Here is a 22,185-nt window from a genome sequence, read left to right as displayed (position 1 = left end):
TTATTTGTCATGCATAAATCATTTAAAATTAGAAATTTCTATTGCTTAGAAATTTCCTTGCTGCAAAGTTCTGCTCTTGAGCTAACTGAAGCACTCTGGTTTGTTCCAGCTTTCACAGTGCATGTCACTGCTTAAGAAAAATGAAAAGGCAGGAAATGCAGTAAAACGGTGCCACAATCCTCAGCGAAGCATCACTAAAAGATCAGAACCCAGCTCAGATCAGCTGCTGGTTTATTTAATTTTAGTTTCCTACAGAAAACAATTCTAAAAAGGGGAAATGGGATGCAGACAGGATGGCAGAAGCAAAGCACTAATTCCTCTTTCCAGGTACTGTTACATTCACATCTTACATTCATCCAGCCAGGAAAACATGGGGAGGGTCCTGAGCACTCACTGCAACCCCATTTCCCCCCAGTGCCCTGTAGCCTGGCTGCCTTTTCTTACTGTTTTCCTTCTTGCCTTTGAATGCCTTTTCCATCTGCCTGAAACAGCTACAAGGGGCTAAAATACAAACCATCAGGAGGTAAATGAAACAAACCAGCAGGAAAATGTATTTATTTATTTTTTCTACACCTTGTGCAGGATTACTCCAGCACTCCCTGCAACTGCAGTTCACATTAAATGATGGCTATGGTTTGCTACAACACCACCTGAGCACTGCCCAAAGTTTGTATTTGTTTATTCTACTTTTTGACTCCCTCTCCTGCACCTCCTAGGCAGCCAGCAGGAGAGATCGTCTCTTTAGACTCAGAGCTTAACTAAGAGGTGATATATGAAGATGAGGCACATTAAACCACCCCTGCAGTACACACAGCATCCAAGAACACTTTGTACAGGCTCAGATTACAGCCCCCCCTTTTGCTTACGGTTAATAATTTGCCTCTGATCTATTCCGGTAACATGCCCTGACAGCTTCCCACTGGCAGGTCTGCAGCTGCCCCCGGGACAGGGCTCCAAAGCTGAGCCAGCACCCTGGGGAAGCCAGCAGCTCCCCATCCCAGAGGTAATACAGGAATGTGACTGGAGGAAACCAAATAATGTATGGTCCCTGCAAAAGCTTCATGCTTCTAACAAGGGACCTTTATGGTAATAGAATTAGACAAGTGTGAAAAGAAAAGCCAAAATCTATTTGATCAACCCGCCCATCTCCACTGTACATAGAAATACATTTTCTAGAGTCTATTCTAATCTAACATAGCAAATCCCCCCAGTAATCATATATTCCTCAAAATTACCCTCATTTTTCCTATTGTGATTTCATGCAGTACCTCTGCTGCCATGACAGAAAACATGAAATTTCATCTCTATTCCTGATTCTAAGATAAGCAACAAAAAGCTCAAAGCTCAAAAGAAAACAACTCTATACCACAGCTATTAATTAGTTAGTGTAGAGCTTGTCTGTCTGAACACCAAACAATCTTAGAAATCTCTTATGTTCTTGGTTTACAGACACCTGTAACAAGTTGCTTCTGGATGAAAATAAAGTACAATGAATTCAGTATAGTAAGAAAAGAGAAGCAAAGCAAAACAAAACCTTACCCTGATCCTTTTGGCAGACAAACCCAAAATTTTTCTGACAGTTTTCTAAGTACCATTTTCCAGTAAAATAAAAATTAGGGTTATTTGATACCACTGTACATAGTGGAAGTTGTTCTTCGACGTTTGCACTGTTATAGCGCTGTCTCTGCAATGAATAGAGCCTTATATTAAAAAAGACACTGTTTAAAACCAATAGATAATTATTACAGTAAAGTTGAAAGAATAATTATCTGAAAGTCACTATTACAAATATTTAGGTAGAACAATGAACATGTAATACACATACAAATAAAGAAAATTTGAAACAATAAGCTGTCACTGAATAAACTCAAATGCTGAAACAAGTATGGATTAACACTGTGTTAAACAATACAAATATCAAATTCAGAATCTTATTCCTAAATTTTGCTCAGACCCAGCATATGGTACTAACCATATAATTCGAACTTCGGAGCTTAAAAGCAATTGCAAGAGAATATGACTATAGCCACAAATTGCATAAATAACTGTCTCTTTTTTGCTACCTGTAGTTATACCTAATTTGTAGTTCTACCCAATTTGTTATTCGTTATTTTGTTATTTGTTATTTTGTTTTTGCTATTTGTTATTTGTTTTTGTTATTTGTTATTTTGTTATTTGTGCCTACAGCTGCCTGAAACTGAAAAGATTAAGAGAAGATGAAGTTGCTCTAACAAATTAGGCCTCGTCTTTGAGATACAATTTTGATGGCTAAACCAACTTCGTGCTGTCCTTAAACCCCATGGAAATACTCACACGCACTACTTCAATTGGAGACCAGTTGGAATACATTGGAAGATTTTCATTCACCCACTTCTCATAATCATCACTCTGGAAACCTATCCAAACGTTAGTTTTCTGTCCAAATAGATTCATTGTTATGAAAGCTGGAAAATGAAACAGGAATAAAATATTAACAGGTAACCACTTATGAATAGATGAAGTCTCTTCCAACACACTAAAGCACTGACAGATTTCATTACTAATCAAGGACACTACATAGGTACTGGGAAGTAAGAACATGAGCAGTATTTCAGTGTCATCTAACTATAAATTCAGTTAAGCTGCTTAATTTCTGTTGAGTTAAGGTCTAGTCCAGGAACTAAAAAGTCTTCCAGAAATGCTCACAGCAACTTGAACAATTTATGTATTAGTTCAGGGTACTGTCCCATTGAAAAAGCCTTGCTCAGTTTCAGTTGAAAGTAAGATTTCTCAACTAAAGATAGCCAGTGAGATTCCTCCCACCTTCAAATAAGTGATTTTACAAATATATGAAATTCAATCCCAGATTTTTGTAAATAGGGAATATAAATACTTCCCAAAGTACTGGCATTTAGTTCTGACAGTTCCAGTCTAGCACTGTGCTTATGTGCTGTAGTATAGCTCAGGTTTTAAGCACTATTAAAGGAAAAAAAAGAGATTGCTTTCATAACAGTATGACGTTGCATTCATAATGTAAAATCTTACATATCAAATTCTTAAATGGGCATTTCATTGTATTTTTGTATTTCTAATGCATAGTAGTAAGCATAAAAGAACTTATAACTACTCCTCAAAGTGTACCTGTCACACAGCTCAGTGAATATGTGAACCTTTATATTTTGGGAAATCGGGAAAGAGAAACGCTGATTTGTTTAAAGCAGTGGAACCACGAGTAAGATCTGAATGATCTTTTTTCCTAAATCACTATCCAAGATGAAACTTTACCACAGCATCCTAACAAAGAAGAAATTTTATCTATTTAACAATAATTTCAGTACTCAACCTTGTTCCAGTTCATCTTCAAGGGAAGCAAGTGACCCATCATAGCTATTGCAAAATATTTGTGCAGAGTACCAGTTCCTTAGATGCTCTGGATCCTTTGGAATTTGTATCAAAAAGCACTGTTCAAAAAACAAAAAACAGGGCTGGTTTTGAAAGCTATTTATCAATCACCAAAAGTAATGACTAAAACATTTCACTTAATATCAAATATTTCATTAGTTTCTGTCCTTGAAAGGACCTCTCTTATGTGCTTGGTATCAGTTTTCAGTTGTGATCAGGCTTGGATTCAAATCAGCTGTTTAAAGGCAAACACAATCTGGGTTAAATTTATCCTTGTGGTCACTGCAGGTCAGCACTGGGATAAACTGGCCACCTCCATGCATACTGCTGTTTAGGAATGTGTGTATTTATGAGAAGCGTGATGAAATAATTGCCTTTTGACATTCAATTGCAAATAGACTTTGTTTTATAATTATCTTTGATAAATCCTATTTGAAAAAGCATTTTGGCAAGGATGACAGAAACTAGGGATCCATTTAGTACAACAAGGGGTCACAGATCTGTTTTGAGAGCGTAAAAGACTCTTCAAATTGTCATAAGTGGAAAAGAGAGGATGAAGCACATTTTTTATGCCAAATGCACAAATACACTTAAGATAGCTTTTGCATATCTGAGTATTAATTTCCTTGAACTAAAGTAAAATTTTTGACACCTTATTAAGACACCTTATTCTCTGTGCAAAGCTACTTAATCAGTTCAAACCTCTTTATCACTGTTTCAGTAGTTAAAACCTAAGGGCCCAGCTTTCAAAAAGGGAGAAAATCTTCAAACATTAAATAATCTTTAAGTGTCCCATTTCTGCCATAAACATGGAAAGCATTTGAATAATCAAACAGCAGAAAAAATGTTATACTTTCAATCCAAAGTGCAGCCAGCCTTTGGGACATACTCCTTGTTGTCTCTGGTCTTTTGGGATCTCTTTCTCTATTTTCCATGCAAATTTACGTTTGCAAATACAGGGAAGAGAGACAGTACAGTTTTCGTCACCCCAGAGTCCTGTGTAAAAAGAAAAATCACAGTTCAATACTGGCTTAAGAATTGGAATGGGTTTTTCCTTAGGTAGCTTAGATGTTGTTAGGAAGGGTATCCTTTAGTAGTTGAGTAAGATGACATTCCACATCAAATGCATTTGGACAAATTACATTACATTGGATTTGATGGTCCATGGAGCTCACTCATACTTTTATCCCCAGTTTGATTTTATTAAATTTAACTAATTCTTCTGCATTAAGCCACATAACATATGCCTGTACAGTCATGTATTTGAAAAAAAAATGTATAGAAATGATGCCTTCCAGATAAAATAGTTTGCCTTAATATTGAAAATTTTTGGCAAGATCCAGGTACTGACATAAAATGCTGACCTGCTTAGGAGGAAAATACATTTCTCAGCGCACTGAACAAGCTGTTGACCAGCTCCCATCTGCCGGCCAGCTGAGAGGTTAGGGTGGGCATCTCTTCCTTTTGTCTGATATTAGCTATAGTAACGCCAAACTTAACAATTTGAAAGTCATGAATCAAACCCCAAGATTACATGTGGAAAAAAAAAAAAAAAGAAATCACTGGAACCAGCAGCACCGTATTTTATTTTGTTTTTTAATTACTATAGTGAAACACAGAGCTATGTGGTGATGTAAAGGCTAGCACCAAGAACACAGTACCTCAAAATCCCTCAGCAGATGGGGCACAGGACATGACTTTGATGGATCAGAAATAAGCTAGAAACCTGAGTATTTGAAGTTGTATGCTGATGTAAAAACAGTTTAAAAATGTAGGAAAAATTGCTGCTCAGCCCATCTGGCTCATTTGGTTATGTGAAAACTAACTGTGAAAACCAGCAATGCATTAACGTTTTTGCTGTGCCACATAACAGGTTCTTAAGAAAAACTAAAGTATTGGTATCACTGGAATCTTTGTATTTTGAGATTAGAGAACTGGAACTATTAATATACTTTTAAATCCCACAGATTAGTCTCTGGGCATATTAATGATATTTCACTATTCTTTTCATAACCATAAAAGCAGTTATGCAAATTATAACCATGGACTTGGCTGCAGATTGCACTTCCTCAGAGCAATTCTAAAATATATACAACCCCTTTGGCCAACAACTTAGCAGCAAAAGGAAATATGAAATAAACCTGTTTCTGATGAAATGAAGCCACATCTTTTCCCTGGTTTCTCCTGATCTCTTTCCCTCCCTTCATTCCAGTTCTGGTATGTTACTGGTGATTCATCTCTCCAGCTGCACAGAAATGTTCAGAGTGAAGTTACACTTTCTCCTATCTTTACCTAAAAATATACCCTCCATTACAAGCATTTGTAAGGGAGATACAAGATAAAAAGGTCCACTTTATTAACTAAGCATTAAAAAAAAATCAGACAACCAACAACAACATGGTTGATATTCATGCATTTGGCTTGTCTCTTTTATAACCCTTTTGGAAGAAATACCGTAACACGGAGAGATAAATTAACTGTAATATATTCTGAATTATCTTTAATGAAAACCAATGTTATCTCTTGGATATCCCACTCAGTTATCGAACCATTTTAGTGCATCAGACTGAATGGCAGCCCGCAAACAGGGCATGCCAAGTGCTACTGACAGCAGCTGAAGTGTAGGTATTCTTACCGAAATTCATCACTGAAGTTTTCAGTGTGCAATCCAATCCACCAGTGAACATCACTGTTTGATAGCTATAAAAAAAAACATTTTGCCATATGTTTAGCTGTTGCTGCATTCTTACCAAAGCATTAACAAACTCTAAACTCAGACTCTGTATTCAGACTAACAGCATTTCTACTCGGTTCCAGTGAGAAGAACAGGTGCTAAATCCTGCCCATGTTAATTTATGTCACTTCAGTAAGGTTATTCACATAAGCAGAGCATTATTTAGCCCCATTTCCACTGGACTGCTGATGTATCTGCTGTAAAATAGGAATTTACGATTTTAGGGATTTGCAGCCTATCTGGCTTGAAAAGGACTGTACACTTAGATCGGAATTTGGTTTTCCCCAATTCCTAAACAAAATACAATAGCAAATATTTCCTTTTAGCATTAATATACTGCTGGTTATTAATGTTTCCAAGGCATTTTCTATGAATGTTTACTGAGTTTGTATATCTCATACAAGAGATTCCTAGAGATCCTCTCCAGACCAGCTGTAGCTCTCATTGAAGGCTCTAGACCTTCACTCCTAAGAGGCAAAGTATTATGGAAAATCACAGAAATAATGTAATTCAAACACTCACTGTGCTGACTTGATTCTACCTTAAGCTATGAACAGGCTTTACTGTCAGGGTTAGCCACTCAATAGTCACAGTTTTGGGATCTTTGGAAAGGAGCTGCCAACAACAACAAAGTTCTGAATGTGCAGGATACTGGAAAAGCCACCCTGAAAAACATATATATTTTTTTTTCCAGAAAGAACTGAAGTGCATCCTATGTTGTGGTACACACACTGTCCTTGGAGTTACAGTTAGGATTTCAGCAGCCTACAGCCTACAGAGCAGTCACAAATGAAGGAATTACACATTTCTGACAAAGAAGAGATTCAGGAATGCCGTTCAATTTGGTATTGCCTGCCCCTTGAGTTTAGTTTTCTAATCACAGCACTCAGCCTACACATTACAGTTTTTGAAGAAACAGTGAAAAATGTGATTTCAAATTCCATGCTAAAACCTTCCAGGGTCTTCTGAGGCAGAGCCACCCACCTGCACATTAGCAGAGATGATTCTGATACGTTACTGGCTTCTTTAGCTAAATAGGGCTTCAGGAAGGGATGTGGGAAATGAAGACAGGAAAAGAATTATTTCTAAAGTAAATTGTGTTTGGGATTCTGTCTGGAGCAACTAGCAACCAGACGTTCCAAAAGATGGAGTGGAAAGTAGTTACTGCCTGAGGGTTTATTTCTTCAAAGGGGTAGTTTTTGTTACCTTCTTAATTTTATTTTGAATAAAGGCTTGTTCACCAGAATTATTTATTGTTGCCATTCCACTGCGAAGCCAGCTACAGACAAACTCATATGTTTCCCAGTCCGTTTGACTGACATGGAAGAGATATTCTGCTCCTTGATAATAGGACCATGGCAGTTCTAGAAAACAATGGAAAGTGTCAGTGGTGTGAAGAGGTAAAAACTCATTTCAAGTCTTTTTCTTTGTAACCACCATGGCCTGATTTTAGCCATGTGTCAGAAGACAAATACACCACGATTAACAGCAGAGCCATATTAACACACAAATTTATGGGGGGGGGGGAGGAGAGTAGGAGGAGGGGAAGCACTAAAAATGCACTATGAATAAATATTTAAAAATCATTCTGTAGTGCAGTAATATTAAAAGGGTTGCTCAACCATTGCAAAAAGGCATCTCTAATGCAAGGGAGAGGTGTTCAAACTGCTGTCTTATTACTGGCAACATTCTTTTACCTAATCGAAGCAGTACCTGATGCTTCAGTGTTCCTAAGCAAAGGAGTGCAGATTTTGATCAGTAGCACAACTAGTTTCTACAAAATTCTTTAATGTACATTTTTAACTCAGGACATTTTAGTTATTTTTAACCAGTGACTTGAATTGTATTTCCAAGTTACAATGTTGCAAGATGTGAAAAAGAAAATGTTTTCATACCAGCTATGTACCAATCTGGGTTCTTTGGTTTAACACCTGCAAAAATACATAAAATATATCAAAACATTGCTGATTTCAAATGTAAAGAGGTGTTTCATGGAAATTGCTTTCTCTGCATCACAAGGATTCAATAAAAATCATTAGGAATATTGCTGTTCTTGTTCAGGGACAAAAAAAAGATCTTAACATGGAATACAATAAAATAAATGTCACACTTACTAAACAACATTTTTAGTAACCTTTATAAATAAGACATTTTATTAACTCCTGATAACTCTCTGCTGATCATTGCTATCCATTTTTTAACCGACTGGATGTTAGATGTGCTAACTGGCCAAGAAACGCTATTCATATATAGTTTCACTATGATTTCACATAGAAGACCAACGAGAACTCCAGATGTGACTAAAAAGCAGGCTTTTAGGTATTTTTTTCCTTGACTCTCCTGAATTGTAAGTAATTGGTATAATAGACAATGTAGGTTAATTAACATTTCACCTTTTGGTATTTTGCATATCCATTCACGCTTTTCATTGCAGTGTGCTGGGAAGACTGTTCGATTTACTTTGAACACACCACAGTTTCTTGAATCATCTTCAACATACTTGCCCTCCAGAAATGAAGATACAACCTGAAAACAGCACATTCATTATCTTTTGCCAACAATTCCAGATGAAGCATTTAAAAATCTCAGTACAGAAAAAAAGGAAGCATTTGGAGATGAGTCTATGGTAAGAAAATCATACGCAATAACTAGAAGTCCACTTCAACTATGGTGGTAGAATCCAAGAACTAGGATCAACAGTCATGTTCTCTCAATATCCTCAAATTTCCTATCTTTATCTTTGTAAGACTAATTGAATAGCTATGAAACCTAACAATTTTTTGACATGATTAGCACATATAAAAGCCTTTGCTTAGGTTCAACATGTCGCATAACTGAACTTTACACTCGCATTCTGAAATGACTTAAGTAACAATGGCAGAGCTGGCACTGCTCTTTGAGGCTGAAATCCAATTGCCTTCTTGTTTGATGTTTAAGCCCCAGGTACTAAGCATTAGTGCTCAAGGATGCAAAATAAAAAGTGGTATTAAAAAAGGAAAGACTTAGCTCTGAATGCAGGCATCAACCTAACAGTTGCAGAACAAATAAAGCATATGTAAGCACAGCCCAAAGTCTTTCCAATGTGTGTGCATGTCTATATATGTAAATATATATATATATGTTCACTCTGTGTATGCCTGGTCCCAGGCTAAACACAACGTGCTTTGCAGGAAAGCACACATCTGCAGAACTTCATAATCCTACCAAATTCCTTTCACAGTTGCACGGCCCTTTTGCACAGACTATTTTCATAGTTGTGTACTATTAATCCTATTGTAACAATTACTTGGACTATGTGGGCATGAAAACCAAACAATTTTCCTGGCCAACCTGTGATCACAAGGCTAATTTTTGTGAACTTATGCTCAGATATGACTTGAATGGTTTCTAAAATACACAGTATGCAGATAGTTACAGGTGTTCTGTCAGACCACTGCCATGTCCCTCCAGAAAGCAGGTTTCTTTTATTAAATCCAATCCAGAACTGTCTTTCTTCTGTCCTATGATGGAAACAAAGAAAAATGTCATTTCTTATGCACTTTTTCCTTAATTATATCAGAAATTATTTTCTAAATAGTGCAAACACCCATAGTCATTTCTTCTTGAATTCAATAGATCATTCTGTAATATATTTCTTAACATTTTAGTACCCTCAAAGTAAACTCTGGTTTTCCTACTGAAATGTTGAATTATATTTTAAAAGATGAAAACATCTTCAGCCACTAGTAAAAAGGACGGAAGAATCAAAGTTGTGAATTATTTTTATATATTACTATTACCAAGATAAATCTTACTGTTGTTAAAAATACAGATTTACCTATCAAAAATTGTGTATAATAAATTGTTTAAAAATATCTCTTCATAGATATTGCTAAAACTTGCAAGATGTGCTCCAAAATCCTGGCATAACGCTTCTGCTTCATCCCATGTTCTTCTCATCAGAACTTTTTCATTGTGAAATATCTGCAATAAAATAAACACTGCCATAAATGCTGTTGATTCTGGAGAGCAGTTGTTTCAGAAACCCATAAAAATCAGATATTATTATTCGCAGGTTTTCCTACACCAAAGCCATATGATTTCCATCCTGATTCTTAGGACTTGCAAAAGCAGAGATATGGCAACAATTAATTTTTGTTTGCTGGCTGAAAGCAATAAGGCCTTACCAAAAATGTTTTAGGAACAGACTATCCTTAAGCTGATATGTAGCATCAAGAAAATCCAAAGGAAGTTTGTCACACACCTTGTAGCAGCTGAGCAGATGAGCTTCCGACTCCCATCCAAAATAGCAGGAACTCAAATGCTTTTGAAAAGTAAGTTCAGGTTCTTCATAAGAGTTGATTTTCTGCTTGCACAATGACATTGCTTTGAAGTTCTCACAGCTTTTCACCTCCCAGTAACCAATGGGCTGCTGCCCTCGTAGAGCCACACACCCTCCAGAATGGCCTAGAGATGGGAATAAGTGTTGAGTCTCAGAACAAAACATTTGAATTTTGTGAATTTTCGGTGAAGTAACTGTTTTATTGACATTGGGTTCTGGATAAATCCTCAATGAACTTATGAAAGTAGCAAATGGTTTCATCAGCAACCAGTTGATAAGATTGTCTTGGATGACAAGTTTGTAAATGAACCATGACAAGTTCCACTCACAAAACATAAGCCACTGGTGACTGGGGAAAGAGCCCATGCCCACTGCCCTCGCCTCCCCCCTGCCATTTCTTTTACTATTGGCTGTTACTCACGTGGTTGGTGCTTGTTCCAGTTTGTGTAGCTCACAGAGTGATTCCTTCCCGCTGTACTCAGCCAAAAGTACTCTCCTGTGTTGTTAAGGTCTTGCAAGCCTGTCCAAAAATAAGTGCTCTCAGATTTTGCTATGCTCTGGATCATGCTGTTGATAAAAGCTTGCTCAAACCTTAATAAAGCAATCAAGACAAAAAATTTGTTAGAATAAAGCAGATCAATTGGTATTTCAGTGAATAGCTCTCACAAAATGATATAAATTATGTGAGAAAATAAAAATTAAGGTACTTAATTTTCTTCATAGAATGCTGTGGGGAACTTCAGGCACAAGTCTGCAGTATAAATCACTATTTTTCCTGACTTTTTTTTTTCCAGCATTTGGGCATGTAAACAGTAGATTAAGATATAAGCTCAGTGCTTGAACTAAAAGAGGTAAAGAAAGAATATATCAGTGATGCACAACTAAAAAGAAGATACTCCCTGTATGGAGAAAAGTGTCTGAAAGAGCTACTGGAGAAAGAAAAGAAAAAGCTCTGCATAGATGTATCCTATTGGAATCAGACACAAAAACCAGCACTAAGAAACCAGAGTTTACTCAACGCTCAAGCTGATCTGTCTATGGAAAGAATCACTTTTTCATTCTTTAATTTCTTCATTAAAGTTATATGAGAGATTTACACCTTTCACAAGTAGTAATTGTTGCATATAGTAACCCATTTGTCACTTAAACGTAATTGATACATATATAATCGGTATAGCATTATACAAAAATGCTTTCTTTTATGAGCACATTTAATCAGGTTCCTATGAAAATATATAAGGTAAATGCCTGGTCTAATAAAGAGTATACAACCTTTTGATTTCACACATTGTGAAAAGAACAGCTAAATACCATAAGGATGCCATTAATGTAAAAATCTGAATGTATGGGTAACACTGAGAGTGACTGAAAACTCTCAGTATTTTTATTTCCCGTGTGTTCTTGGTTTTGTACCAACTCTCCTTCCTCTACAACCTATTTTTTAGTGAACATTTTAGGATCAACGGATCAATACACTGAAAAGCTTTCGCGTTTTACACAACAGAGAACAAACCTCAGCAGTAACTAAAAAAAGAAACCTAAAGTACAACTAGCTCTTTTTGCCACTCCAGCATTGGAACTGGAAACTAACATCATAAACAGTGATGCTCACACCCAGCAAAAATCAAGTAAGGAGAAGTAAGCAGAAAAAGACAGCAGATGTGTTTCCAGTGGTGTGGAGTGTGCCCTCATCTCCCTGTGACATCTGAGCTGCAAATGCTTAGCTGTGAAAATCTGTGCTTTACCCTTTTTATCCTATTGCCGTACCACAGTACAGTGCTATTGTGCACAATCCTGACACCACCTGGCTGGCCCAATTCCCATTGTAAATCCTTCTGTGGGGTAGCCTCTAAAATTTCTAGCTATCATTCACTGATTGCTGGTGGTTACATACTTCCCACATCCTAAACGCGGGGGAGGTTTCCTCCTTCTTTTTTATGCGGATGTTAAAGCACGTATGAAATATATGTATCACTATGTCCTAAATTTCAATGGGAATCCAACATACAGGGTAAATCACAAAGAGAGCAGAGAAAACACAGGCATCTGGACATCTGCAGAGGAGAAAGCTTTTGCTGAAGCTCAAATACAAATAAAGAGGAACAAAGCAAGGGAGGACAGAGCTCAGATGCTTTCAAATATTTATTCTCTCCCCATAGTTTCTGTATAAAATGCATACATAAATAGAAACACTTATAAAACATTAATTTAGATTAAAATTTTATGTATTTTGGTTATAACAATCAAATATACTTTAATTTTTCAGTATCTTTTCCAAGTGCAATGATAAAGTTTCTTAAAGATGTTACATATCTCTGTAGAAAGCATTTTGCTTAGATTCCTGCAAGCCCATGTGTGCATATTGTTACAAGTGTTTATTAGCCTAACAGTTGCTTTTTACTAAATTTACTTTCAATTAAACAACAAAGCAAAGCACAGCTTTGATTTTAGCCAATGTTAGTAATTAGGCTTGCCTCTCACACAAACATTATTTCATACCGGTAATATATTTGCCATGCAATACTTTATAAAGTTAGAGTAGCTCTTGTTAGAGGTATCTGCTGTCAATTAGGATTGACTACCTGTTCGTTACTGATACAAGTGCAGATGGGCAGAAATAACCACTGGAAGCATGTTCAAAACTTCGAGGGGTACTGTCGATTTTGTAACAATATCCACCATGTCTTTCCCATCCCTTAAAAGAAATGAACATTATTTTATAGATTATTAATTATTATATACTTGTTAAAAGCTTGATCCCCTTTTGTACTTTTTGTCTGATCATCACTGACATGCCTATATCCCTTTTCTTTTCTGTCATGGCTCAAAAGTAGCTACCCTCAAGGTCGCTGAAAATGTGGGGAAAGAAAGACTGTATTAATGATGGAGAAATGAAAACAAGAAACTCCCTGTGTGAAGGGCACAAGATGGCAGTCTGAAAAAGCTACTAAAATTTAAATCCTTATACTGTGTGAAAAGGATATTAGAAAAGATGGGCATCAAGGATAATGAAAGGCATGGAGCTGCTTCCACATAAGCAGCAACTGCACAGGCTGGGACTCTTCAACCTGGGAAAAGGAGATGCTCTAGGGAGGGTAGACTAGACACAGGCCTGCAAACTGATGAGTGCCGTGAAGGTGGGCAGCTACTTCAGTACAAGACTTTGGGAACATCAAAGAAAGCTAAGCTTGCAGGAGGAAGGTTCAACATGGAAAGAAGGTGGCATTTTGTCATTCAAGAGTAGTATATTTATAATGTTCTTTACTAAGTAATGTTGTGAATGTGAAGAGCTAGCATGAATTTAAGGGGAAACTTGGCAAGCACTTGGAGGAGATACCCAGTGTGGGCTGTTAGATACCACAGATCTTAAAAGGCTCAGGAATTCCCCTGAATGGCTGGTGATCAAGATAAAACTGGGGGAAGCATTATCTGTATTTGTCCTGTCCTGCTCTTCCCCAAACATCACCTGTGGGAGGCAGAACACGAAGCCAAATGGACACTTATTCTGATCAGCTGCTCTTCTGCTCTTTACGAGGCTTTGTAGCCTTAATAACGATTCTCTTCTTAAAAGTACAATTCTCTCCCATTACAGCAGCTGTAAAGACAGATGCTTGATTTAGTACTATACTGCTATCTTTTGATGCACTAATTAAAGTGCAGAGGACTGGAGAATATCTCCAGTACAATCACAGTCAAGTTCTGCACACAGAAACCTCCAACTTGAATATTAAGCAGCTGACAGTTCCACAACCTGTTTCAAAAGCTGGTTGAAAGAAAATGTTTAAAGCAGCTATTACAGTGTTGGGGAAAACTGCCCAGAGAACCTGACCTTTGCAATAAAATATTTATTCTCAGTAACAGCCTGCAGACTAAAAAGAATATTTGACCTGCTAAGGGAAGAAAGTGCTAAGCACTTTTTACATCTTAGGATGACAGAGGAGTAGGGGAAAAAAAAGAGGGCTCAGGTTTCTGGTAACTTGATATGGACATTCTGCAAAAACTGCCATCAGCAGAACCATAGAAAATGTTAAAGGCCAGTTCATCTGATGCACAAGTCATAAAATCAACATGAGATGAAAGCTCAGTAATAACATGTAAGACTATAAAGCTTTAGAAAAGCAAACAACTGTGCTGGAGGACAAAGCTCCCTGAGAATCTACTAGCAATCCAACATGAATGACAGTGCGAGGTTAACAAAGCAAAAGATCAAATGTGAGAAAATAGATACTATGTACATTTGAGGTAAGGCAGCCACAGAAAAATAGGGGGGAAAAAAAAGGTAAATCTGGATAAAATAAAGACTTAGCCTGAGAAAATTAGGCAAATAACTAAGAACAACAGATACACTGAACAGTAAAAGAGTGAGTGAGTACAAAATGTCTGAAATGCAATGTAGCTTAGTACCAACTTCTTTTATTTAAATGAATATAACTTTTCACTTTAGAAAGAAAAGGATCTACCAAAACCAAGGGACTACAACAGGACTCAGCAAATATTTTTACAGGGTGCAAAACATCAACAAGCAGACATTTATCCTGAGTAAGTTTGCCGGAGCAGACCAAACTACTTATGACTCAAACTCTTGAGTCTCAATTCCGTGAGGTACCAAAAGTTCAAGTGCTGTCAAGCTCCTAATTACAACTGGAAGTCTGGATACTCTGCACATTTTCCACATGTTGAGGACTGTGACAAAGCTTTTTTACACTAATAAGACACAGCATTCATGAGTGATGGAATACATCAGTCCACATGAAACGAAGACAGTTACACTAAACTATTGGACATCCTAAGTTAGAACCAAGCAGTAACTTCTGCCTCCATAACAGTATGACCAGATGCTGGATCTGATCACTGTACATCTGCGGAAAAACTGCATGCAACTCCAAACAGTTCAGCTTCAACCTTCTTATAGTTCAATTGAACTGCTTGGGTTTCTTGATTTCTCAAGAAAAAGAACAGGAAATTAAAAAAGGAAGACACTGAGCTAAAGAGTAAAGCAAGTTAGAGAGATTTTTGTTGACAGGAAAGGAGGTTCTCAAAACTCCTCCAGAGTTTTGAACAAAATGAAAGTCTCCAAGTTTGCACTTTTCACACTGTGAAAAGAAGCCAATGGTAAATAAAATCATACTTCAACACATTACCTTTTACTACCAGAATGCAGAGCATAAAAACCTGAAAATCTGCTGCAATGTCCTATTTAGATAGCTGTGCTCCTTCCTATTTGTGTTTGAAGGCAAAAGAAATGCTAATATACGAGTGGAAAAGTTCACTCTCCGTGTCAATGAAAGTGATTGTTTTTCACCCTGACATTCCATTTCAATGTATGAAAACCATGTGTGGGATAAGGCATCGTATAACAGCTATTATTTGCACAGATGGTGGACCAAAGGGTTTTCACTTTTGATCTAGAAAGAAATAGGAACTTGGGTCACAACTGCTGACAATGCAACAAGCCATGAAAGGCATCTTGAGAAAGCTTTTAATCTTACATTAAAATTTAGTTTACATATTTTAAGGCAAACAGTGAGATTTTTCCTAGCAAAACATGTGTGTCTTTAGAATGAAAAACTAAACTATCTACCGATTTACATCCATGTGTTTGGTAGCTACATTTAGAGGCTCCCTATAGAATTCTATTTTAATATTAAGGCTTTAAAACAAACAAAACCCACAAAACCACTTACCTCTGGGCAACTTGATTCCAGCTCAGGAGAGACATTATTGAATTCTCCTGCTTTTTTGCAAACATAGAAAGATCTGTCTTCACATGTTTTAATCTTCCAGTGTCCCTCCTAAGGAATAAAAAGAAGCATATCCTGTACATCCTTATACTGTCATGCATATGTATACACACATCAGATTATTACACTTCCTCCTATTTTAACTTTTCAGTAAAACCAAAGAATTTTTCTCACTCCATTTATTTATCCTTAGCTGGATCATTTATTTCTATCAACACTGTCAGATGGACTTTGCAAATCAATAATGTCTGTTTGAATAACTATTTGGGATGTAATCTATCTTAATTAACTAACACTATGGCCATGCCAGAGCATTTTTCAGAATAGATAGTAACTTCCTTCCTATTTTTTTAGTTCTTTGTAAGATTAATCTTTATATTTGAACGGCTGTTATGCAAAATATTACAAAGTTTGTATGATATAATTTTCAAGTATCTATACACCGCACATATCTTAAACTTCCTTTCCCTTTGTGTTTTATAAGCTGAGTAAAATATGGTTTTGCGTATCTAACCCCCACAATTTTACTGCTTCCAATGGAAACCCACTTTTCCAGGTCACTGTAATTGTCTTGGCTTTCCCGTGAGTTTAAGATTGCAGTATGAATCCACTACTAGAGAGATAACAGGAACTCTTTTTGATACAGTTTTCACACTTAGACAAAACATACTTCAAAAAAAGAATAAAGGTTTATAGTGCTACTTACATAAGTCATGTATTAGTGAATTTAAGTACTAATTGTAAAATAAATTTATGACCAAATTATTAAGTAAACCCAAACCAAACCAAAACCCACACAACCAACAGGGCCAGGAATACCAGTAAGACAGGACATAGTCTTATCTGAACATTACTCCTACTTTTATAACACCTGACCAATTTGGGGACAGTCTTACTGCTGTCAACTTTCATAATTTTATGCAGGTTTAGGCTACTATCTACTTTTGAAAGATGCTACATAAAATTTATTGACCAGAAGATAAAACAGATGCAGCTGACAGTCAAAACTTGAATTTGAAGCTTTCAAGGCAAGAACTGATGCATCATAAATTATGATACACTACTTGGGTTTTAAATTGCTTTGTCTATTAAAATACCTACTGGCATTTGTCCTCTTCCATTTGGGAAGCTTTACGTATGTAACATTTTTTATTGAACATAAGCTCAAAATCTATGACTAATTTCCTGTGCAACAGCACTGCAAACTGCATTAGTTTCTAAAGGCTACATTGCATTTATCAGAACATAAACGTATTAGGAGTAAAAAACAAGTCATATTACAGGTCATGGTTTAAAAAAATATGCAGTGAGAAGAGAAATTATCATGAGCTAAAATGAAAGTGTTTGTCTCATTCTTTCAAAAAGAAAAAGGAAACTTACAGGTCCTTGTGCTGAAACACAGAGTTGTCCTGTTCTTCCAAAGGTGTTAGGTTCTTGGCTGTGCCAGTTAGAGAATTTTACTGGGGTGCTATCTGACCACTCAAAAACAGCAGAAGTGTTCTTACGGTATAACCCAATCCATGTTTCTGTTACATTTTCTGTAAAAGAATGAGTTCAGATTTTAATGGTGAAGAAATAATGCCTTTTGATCCTGTAACATCAATACCACCATTAAAAATTATTAATGGAATTTTCATAAGAATTATCTTCTTTTGTTGGGGGGGAGAGAGTGACAGCTGTAGAAACCTTAAGAAAACATTGCTGAGATAATGGTCTACTGCCCTTGAAGGCTAAATTGTTACAAAAATAGATCAATGTACACAATAATATGCTTTGAAATGCTGAAAAATACAAATCAAGATCACACGCACTTTTTTGAAGTGTATGTGGGAGAAAGCCTGACATGGAAGGGAATGATTTCTTTGTATCATCTTTCATGGCATACTCAGCTTCAGGTTTCTCTGAGTGGTGTTTGTAAGTTCCAGTGACAGCACAGTTGTAGCCACAGTGGCTGGCAAACAGGAAAGGCAGGGTTTGTGGTTTGATCTAATGTCTTACTTGGCCAGCTACAACAGCCAGAAAAAGCAGACAGACTTTCAGGCATGTAAGCCCTTCTCCTGAAGAGAAGTCTGAAGCAGAGATGAAATAGAAGCAGCAGACTTTGAAGATGAATACAAGCTGAGAACAATTACATCTATCCATTACGGCATCTCTGGAAATAATTGCATTTGGTATCTATGGAGGTTATTAACACAGATGAGGAAGATGATGCAGTGGTTAATCCCATAAGAAAGACAGGGCAGCAAAGAGGACAGGAGGTGAGAGGGATGATAATGAAAGATGATGTCCAGTAAACCCAGGTTGACACACCATTCTGCAACCATAGTTGATGGGACAGAGCAACAAAACATGTCACTGTGCCCCAGGTCCAGGAAGCTTAAACTCATCGTCAAACTGTGCAGCTCTGCCAGCACACTGATGTCAGCTGCAGGCACAAAGTACTCTTTTTTTTTGCTGCTGTTATGACAACAAAGGTCTTGGCATTGCTGCAAAGAGCTTTTGTTCATTATGTCCTTTGTTTAATTATACCACCTCTTAGGACAATGTGGACTAGCAGGACCCCTTTGATACACCCTGCTGCCATCAAAACGGATTCTGCCAACATAGCAGCAGCAGCAGCTTTGCAGTGTGGACAAGGCCAGCTTGAAAGCAAAAGATACTCTGAATTGCTTGTAGCTTCTAAGCAGAATTCTTGCCTAAGGATGATCACAGAGTATTTTGCAACAGTTTTGCAAGGGACCAGCTGAGAACAGGGAAGAAGAAAAGCCAGCTTGTTTACTATAGCCTCACTGTGGTTACTTTGTTAATTAATTTCTTTAATTTAAGTATGGTTATTAGAGAAGGTGATGCTATGTATTTTTAAGACTCCTGGAAGGAATAGGAGTCACACTTTTTTTTTGTTTGGGAAACATCATTTGGGTGAGCCATGTAATATAGTGCTGAAGTGGCTAACAATGCTAAAGGGCTGCACAAAGCAGCATCACAAAACACATCAAGAAACACTGAACACTTTAACTCCCAAAACTTACCACTTTCAAGCAAGTTAAGGAGCAGCTCTGCATCTGCCATGGAGGATATACTAATGAGCCCACTATTGTCACTCTGGCATGAGACAGAAGCATCATTCCAGCTCTTCTCCTCTCTATGAAGTCTGTAGCAGTTGCGATTGTGCGGGTACCAGCCAGAATCACAACGAGTGGCATAATACTTCCATGTATCTTTTAAGCATACAAAATTTGTGTATATTAAGATAGAATTACTAAGGTTATGCTTATTCAGAGCTACTTTATTAATCTTCATACACTGAAATCAGAGTTGACCAAGATGACTTAAGAAGGCCAAAACCATACCCTAGGGAACATCACATACCAAACAAAATTAAATTACTCACACTTTATTTTATGATTCAACCATTTTGGCTGCTGGACTAGTGCAAACACACTAATGAATCTGTTACCCAATTTAAAAGAGGTTGTATCTCCCTTATTACCTCTGAACCTGATTCAAAGCCAGCTAAAGGTTTTTCAGATGCATTAGCTACAAAAAGCTTGGGTAAGTCCTTTATCTGAAACAAGTGGGGAAACTTTCTGCACAGTTATCAGGAAGAAGTTGAACCTATGTAAGCTGTTCTTATCAAAATAAGAACTAATTTCTGAATAAACTCAATTCTATGTTTAACTTCCCCACAGAATGTGAGTCTGAGGCATCCTATGTACTATCTACCCTACACTCATGATATTAACACTCCAAAAAAAATATATGCACAGTGCTTTTTGTACATCAGAAGTACAGCATGCCATAAAAATAACTGCAAATTTTGTGCTGCATTTATAAAACTTTATTCACTGTGGGCCCCTGGTTAATTCCATTCAAAGCTGAAAACCTGGTTTTAAACTCAAAAGCATGGCTTTTTTGTAATATAAAAAGGATGAGTATTCTTCAAGCCTCTGGTCGTGTAAGGAAGCAATTAAATGCTACTAATATTAAAAGTATTTGTTAGCTTCAAGACTCTCAACATGTTTTCCAGGACTGCATATAAACACAAGTGTTATTACATCACTTCAAGTAAACTGCATTCAACTTAAACTTGCAAACCTATACACTTAATCCAGCTAAGACTCTGTTCTGCTGACTTCATATTCATGTGGCTTTCTTTTGTTCTCCCGCCACACCCACGAACGGGATACAGTAATACTGAAAGACTTACCCAGTGTTTCATGCTCTGTCTTATTTAAGTGTTTTTTGCACACAAAAGGCAATCCAGATTCACATAAATGACTTTGCCAGCCATACTTCAATTTTGGATTAATCACTGCACAATGATTTTCTCTAAACCGGTTATCAGAGACATCTGCAAACACATTTTTGAGAAGCACAAAATTACAAAAAATCAGTTCCTACAAAATGGTGTTATAAGGAACGTACATGCACCTCTGCACACCCAAATGCCAATACTATGAACAGCCGAAAACTGACCATGAGTTATACATGTGTAGTAATTCCTCCTTGGCTCCTGCTATGAGATGAGAAGCTGAAATAAGCTCTAGTGTCTATTTATATCTGTTGGTGGGCAGACTCAAAACTGAGCAAACCAAGTTACAAAGCTCATGCTAATGTGCTTTAACAGGATGTTAATATAAACAAATTCAATGTAATTTTTTTTATTAAACTAGCTAGATCATAGCTTTTAAATATGCAACTGGAATCTTAAAAATGCCTTTAAAGGCAAATGACAAAAGGGCTAGATGATCAATGCTTTGAACAGATCATTTCAAGTGATGCTACATCTCTAGGAGCTTTTAGTTCATGAATATGAATAAATATTTCTACTGAAAAAAGAAGTACACTTGTTCATTTGATTCACTTTTCAAACACAGCTGTAGGAACAGCAGTCTTGTATCAAGCAGCAGTTACAGACAGCAAATAATTGCACTGCTATAACATATACAAGGGGAACATCAAGTACTTGCTCTCCAGTTCACGAACACTAGCGGTGCTCCATCTGACCACTGCCAGCCAGCATCTTCCTCCAGGCGATTCAGGCCTGTCCACAGCATCAGATCTGTGGCATTTAACTGCCCTGAAACAGAAAAAAATAAAGTAATACTTCACTCTTTCCCCATGTTTTAAAACACCTACAGGTATAGACCTGCTGTCCTGACTTACTACAGTGGGAATATAACAAAACCTCAGATCAGTCTCCAGAAAGTTCAGGCTGTTTTCTCTGTCCTTAGAAAACATCTACTACACTGTTAATCAACATAGATGAAAAGGAATAAACTCATAAGTCTGCATCCTTCAAAAGCTACTTATCCTGCAAACCCTTCCTGCAGAACCCTTCCTGTTGCCAACCTTAGAAGTTAATGTAGACAAGCAGATACATAAATGCTAGCCTGTTCCAGCTTTCCATAAACCATGTTCAGTCCCACTACAGCCTAGAGGCATATCAAGCAGCTGATGAAATAATTGTAAAAACTTCCTGTTGGCTTATATCCTGCAATTGAAAATTATCAATAATGGGAAGCAGTGGGAAAGAAACCTGAGGCAGCCTTTTGCATCACAGCTTTCCCACCCATTCCTCCACTTGGTCCTCTCCACACATGCTAAAATACCCACAGAAGGCATGCTGTTAGAAGGCTCCACAAAATTTGTCTGAGGTGCTTGCTGTACACGGGAAAACAAATGGCTTATCAGAGGAGGAATACCATCCATTTATAGAAACAGAGTTGCCATTTCCCCCTATATGGGATATTTACTTCAAGCCTGAAAAATGAGAACATCATTCCCATGATAATTTATTTTCTTGCAAAGAAAGCTTAACAGAAGAAAGGGACATGAGGGTACATTGTGGAGAAGGTAAATGCTTGTATAATGCTCCAAAGAAAACAAACACACTCCATAACCACAGCTGCAAGAAAGAATGGGACTCTCTGTGGGGAGGGATAATTAAGACAATTACACCCTCACTTAACACACACCACCACTTCTACACTCAGGTTGTTAAGATG

General features: G+C 37.0%; 1 protein-coding gene across 1 annotated transcript in view; it reads right to left on the bottom strand.

The window, feature by feature from the left end:
• The window catches only part of LOC101875397 (secretory phospholipase A2 receptor), a 35,772-nt gene that overhangs the window by 6,016 nt on the left and 7,571 nt on the right, over positions 1-22,185 (bottom strand). The window contains exons 5-23 of the mRNA XM_034065737.1: positions 21,144-21,257; positions 20,385-20,528; positions 19,207-19,395; positions 17,558-17,715; positions 16,121-16,228; positions 13,019-13,131; positions 10,858-11,027; positions 10,359-10,561; positions 9,933-10,078; positions 9,531-9,615; positions 8,509-8,641; positions 8,011-8,046; positions 7,322-7,479; positions 6,017-6,081; positions 5,523-5,626; positions 4,235-4,377; positions 3,323-3,440; positions 2,314-2,444; positions 1,540-1,684 (exon numbers count right to left, since the gene is read on the bottom strand). Coding sequence (XP_033921628.1) covers positions 1,540-1,684; positions 2,314-2,444; positions 3,323-3,440; positions 4,235-4,377; positions 5,523-5,626; positions 6,017-6,081; positions 7,322-7,479; positions 8,011-8,046; positions 8,509-8,641; positions 9,531-9,615; positions 9,933-10,078; positions 10,359-10,561; positions 10,858-11,027; positions 13,019-13,131; positions 16,121-16,228; positions 17,558-17,715; positions 19,207-19,395; positions 20,385-20,528; positions 21,144-21,257 — 2,463 coding nt within the window. The remainder of the gene's footprint in view (positions 1-1,539; positions 1,685-2,313; positions 2,445-3,322; positions 3,441-4,234; positions 4,378-5,522; positions 5,627-6,016; positions 6,082-7,321; positions 7,480-8,010; positions 8,047-8,508; positions 8,642-9,530; positions 9,616-9,932; positions 10,079-10,358; positions 10,562-10,857; positions 11,028-13,018; positions 13,132-16,120; positions 16,229-17,557; positions 17,716-19,206; positions 19,396-20,384; positions 20,529-21,143; positions 21,258-22,185) is intronic.

The sequence above is a fragment of the Melopsittacus undulatus genome, chromosome 8 (assembly GCF_012275295.1).
Source record: "Melopsittacus undulatus isolate bMelUnd1 chromosome 8, bMelUnd1.mat.Z, whole genome shotgun sequence".
Taxonomy (NCBI): Eukaryota; Metazoa; Chordata; class Aves; order Psittaciformes; family Psittaculidae; genus Melopsittacus; species Melopsittacus undulatus.
This window is presented reverse-complemented; position numbering and strand designations above follow the sequence as displayed.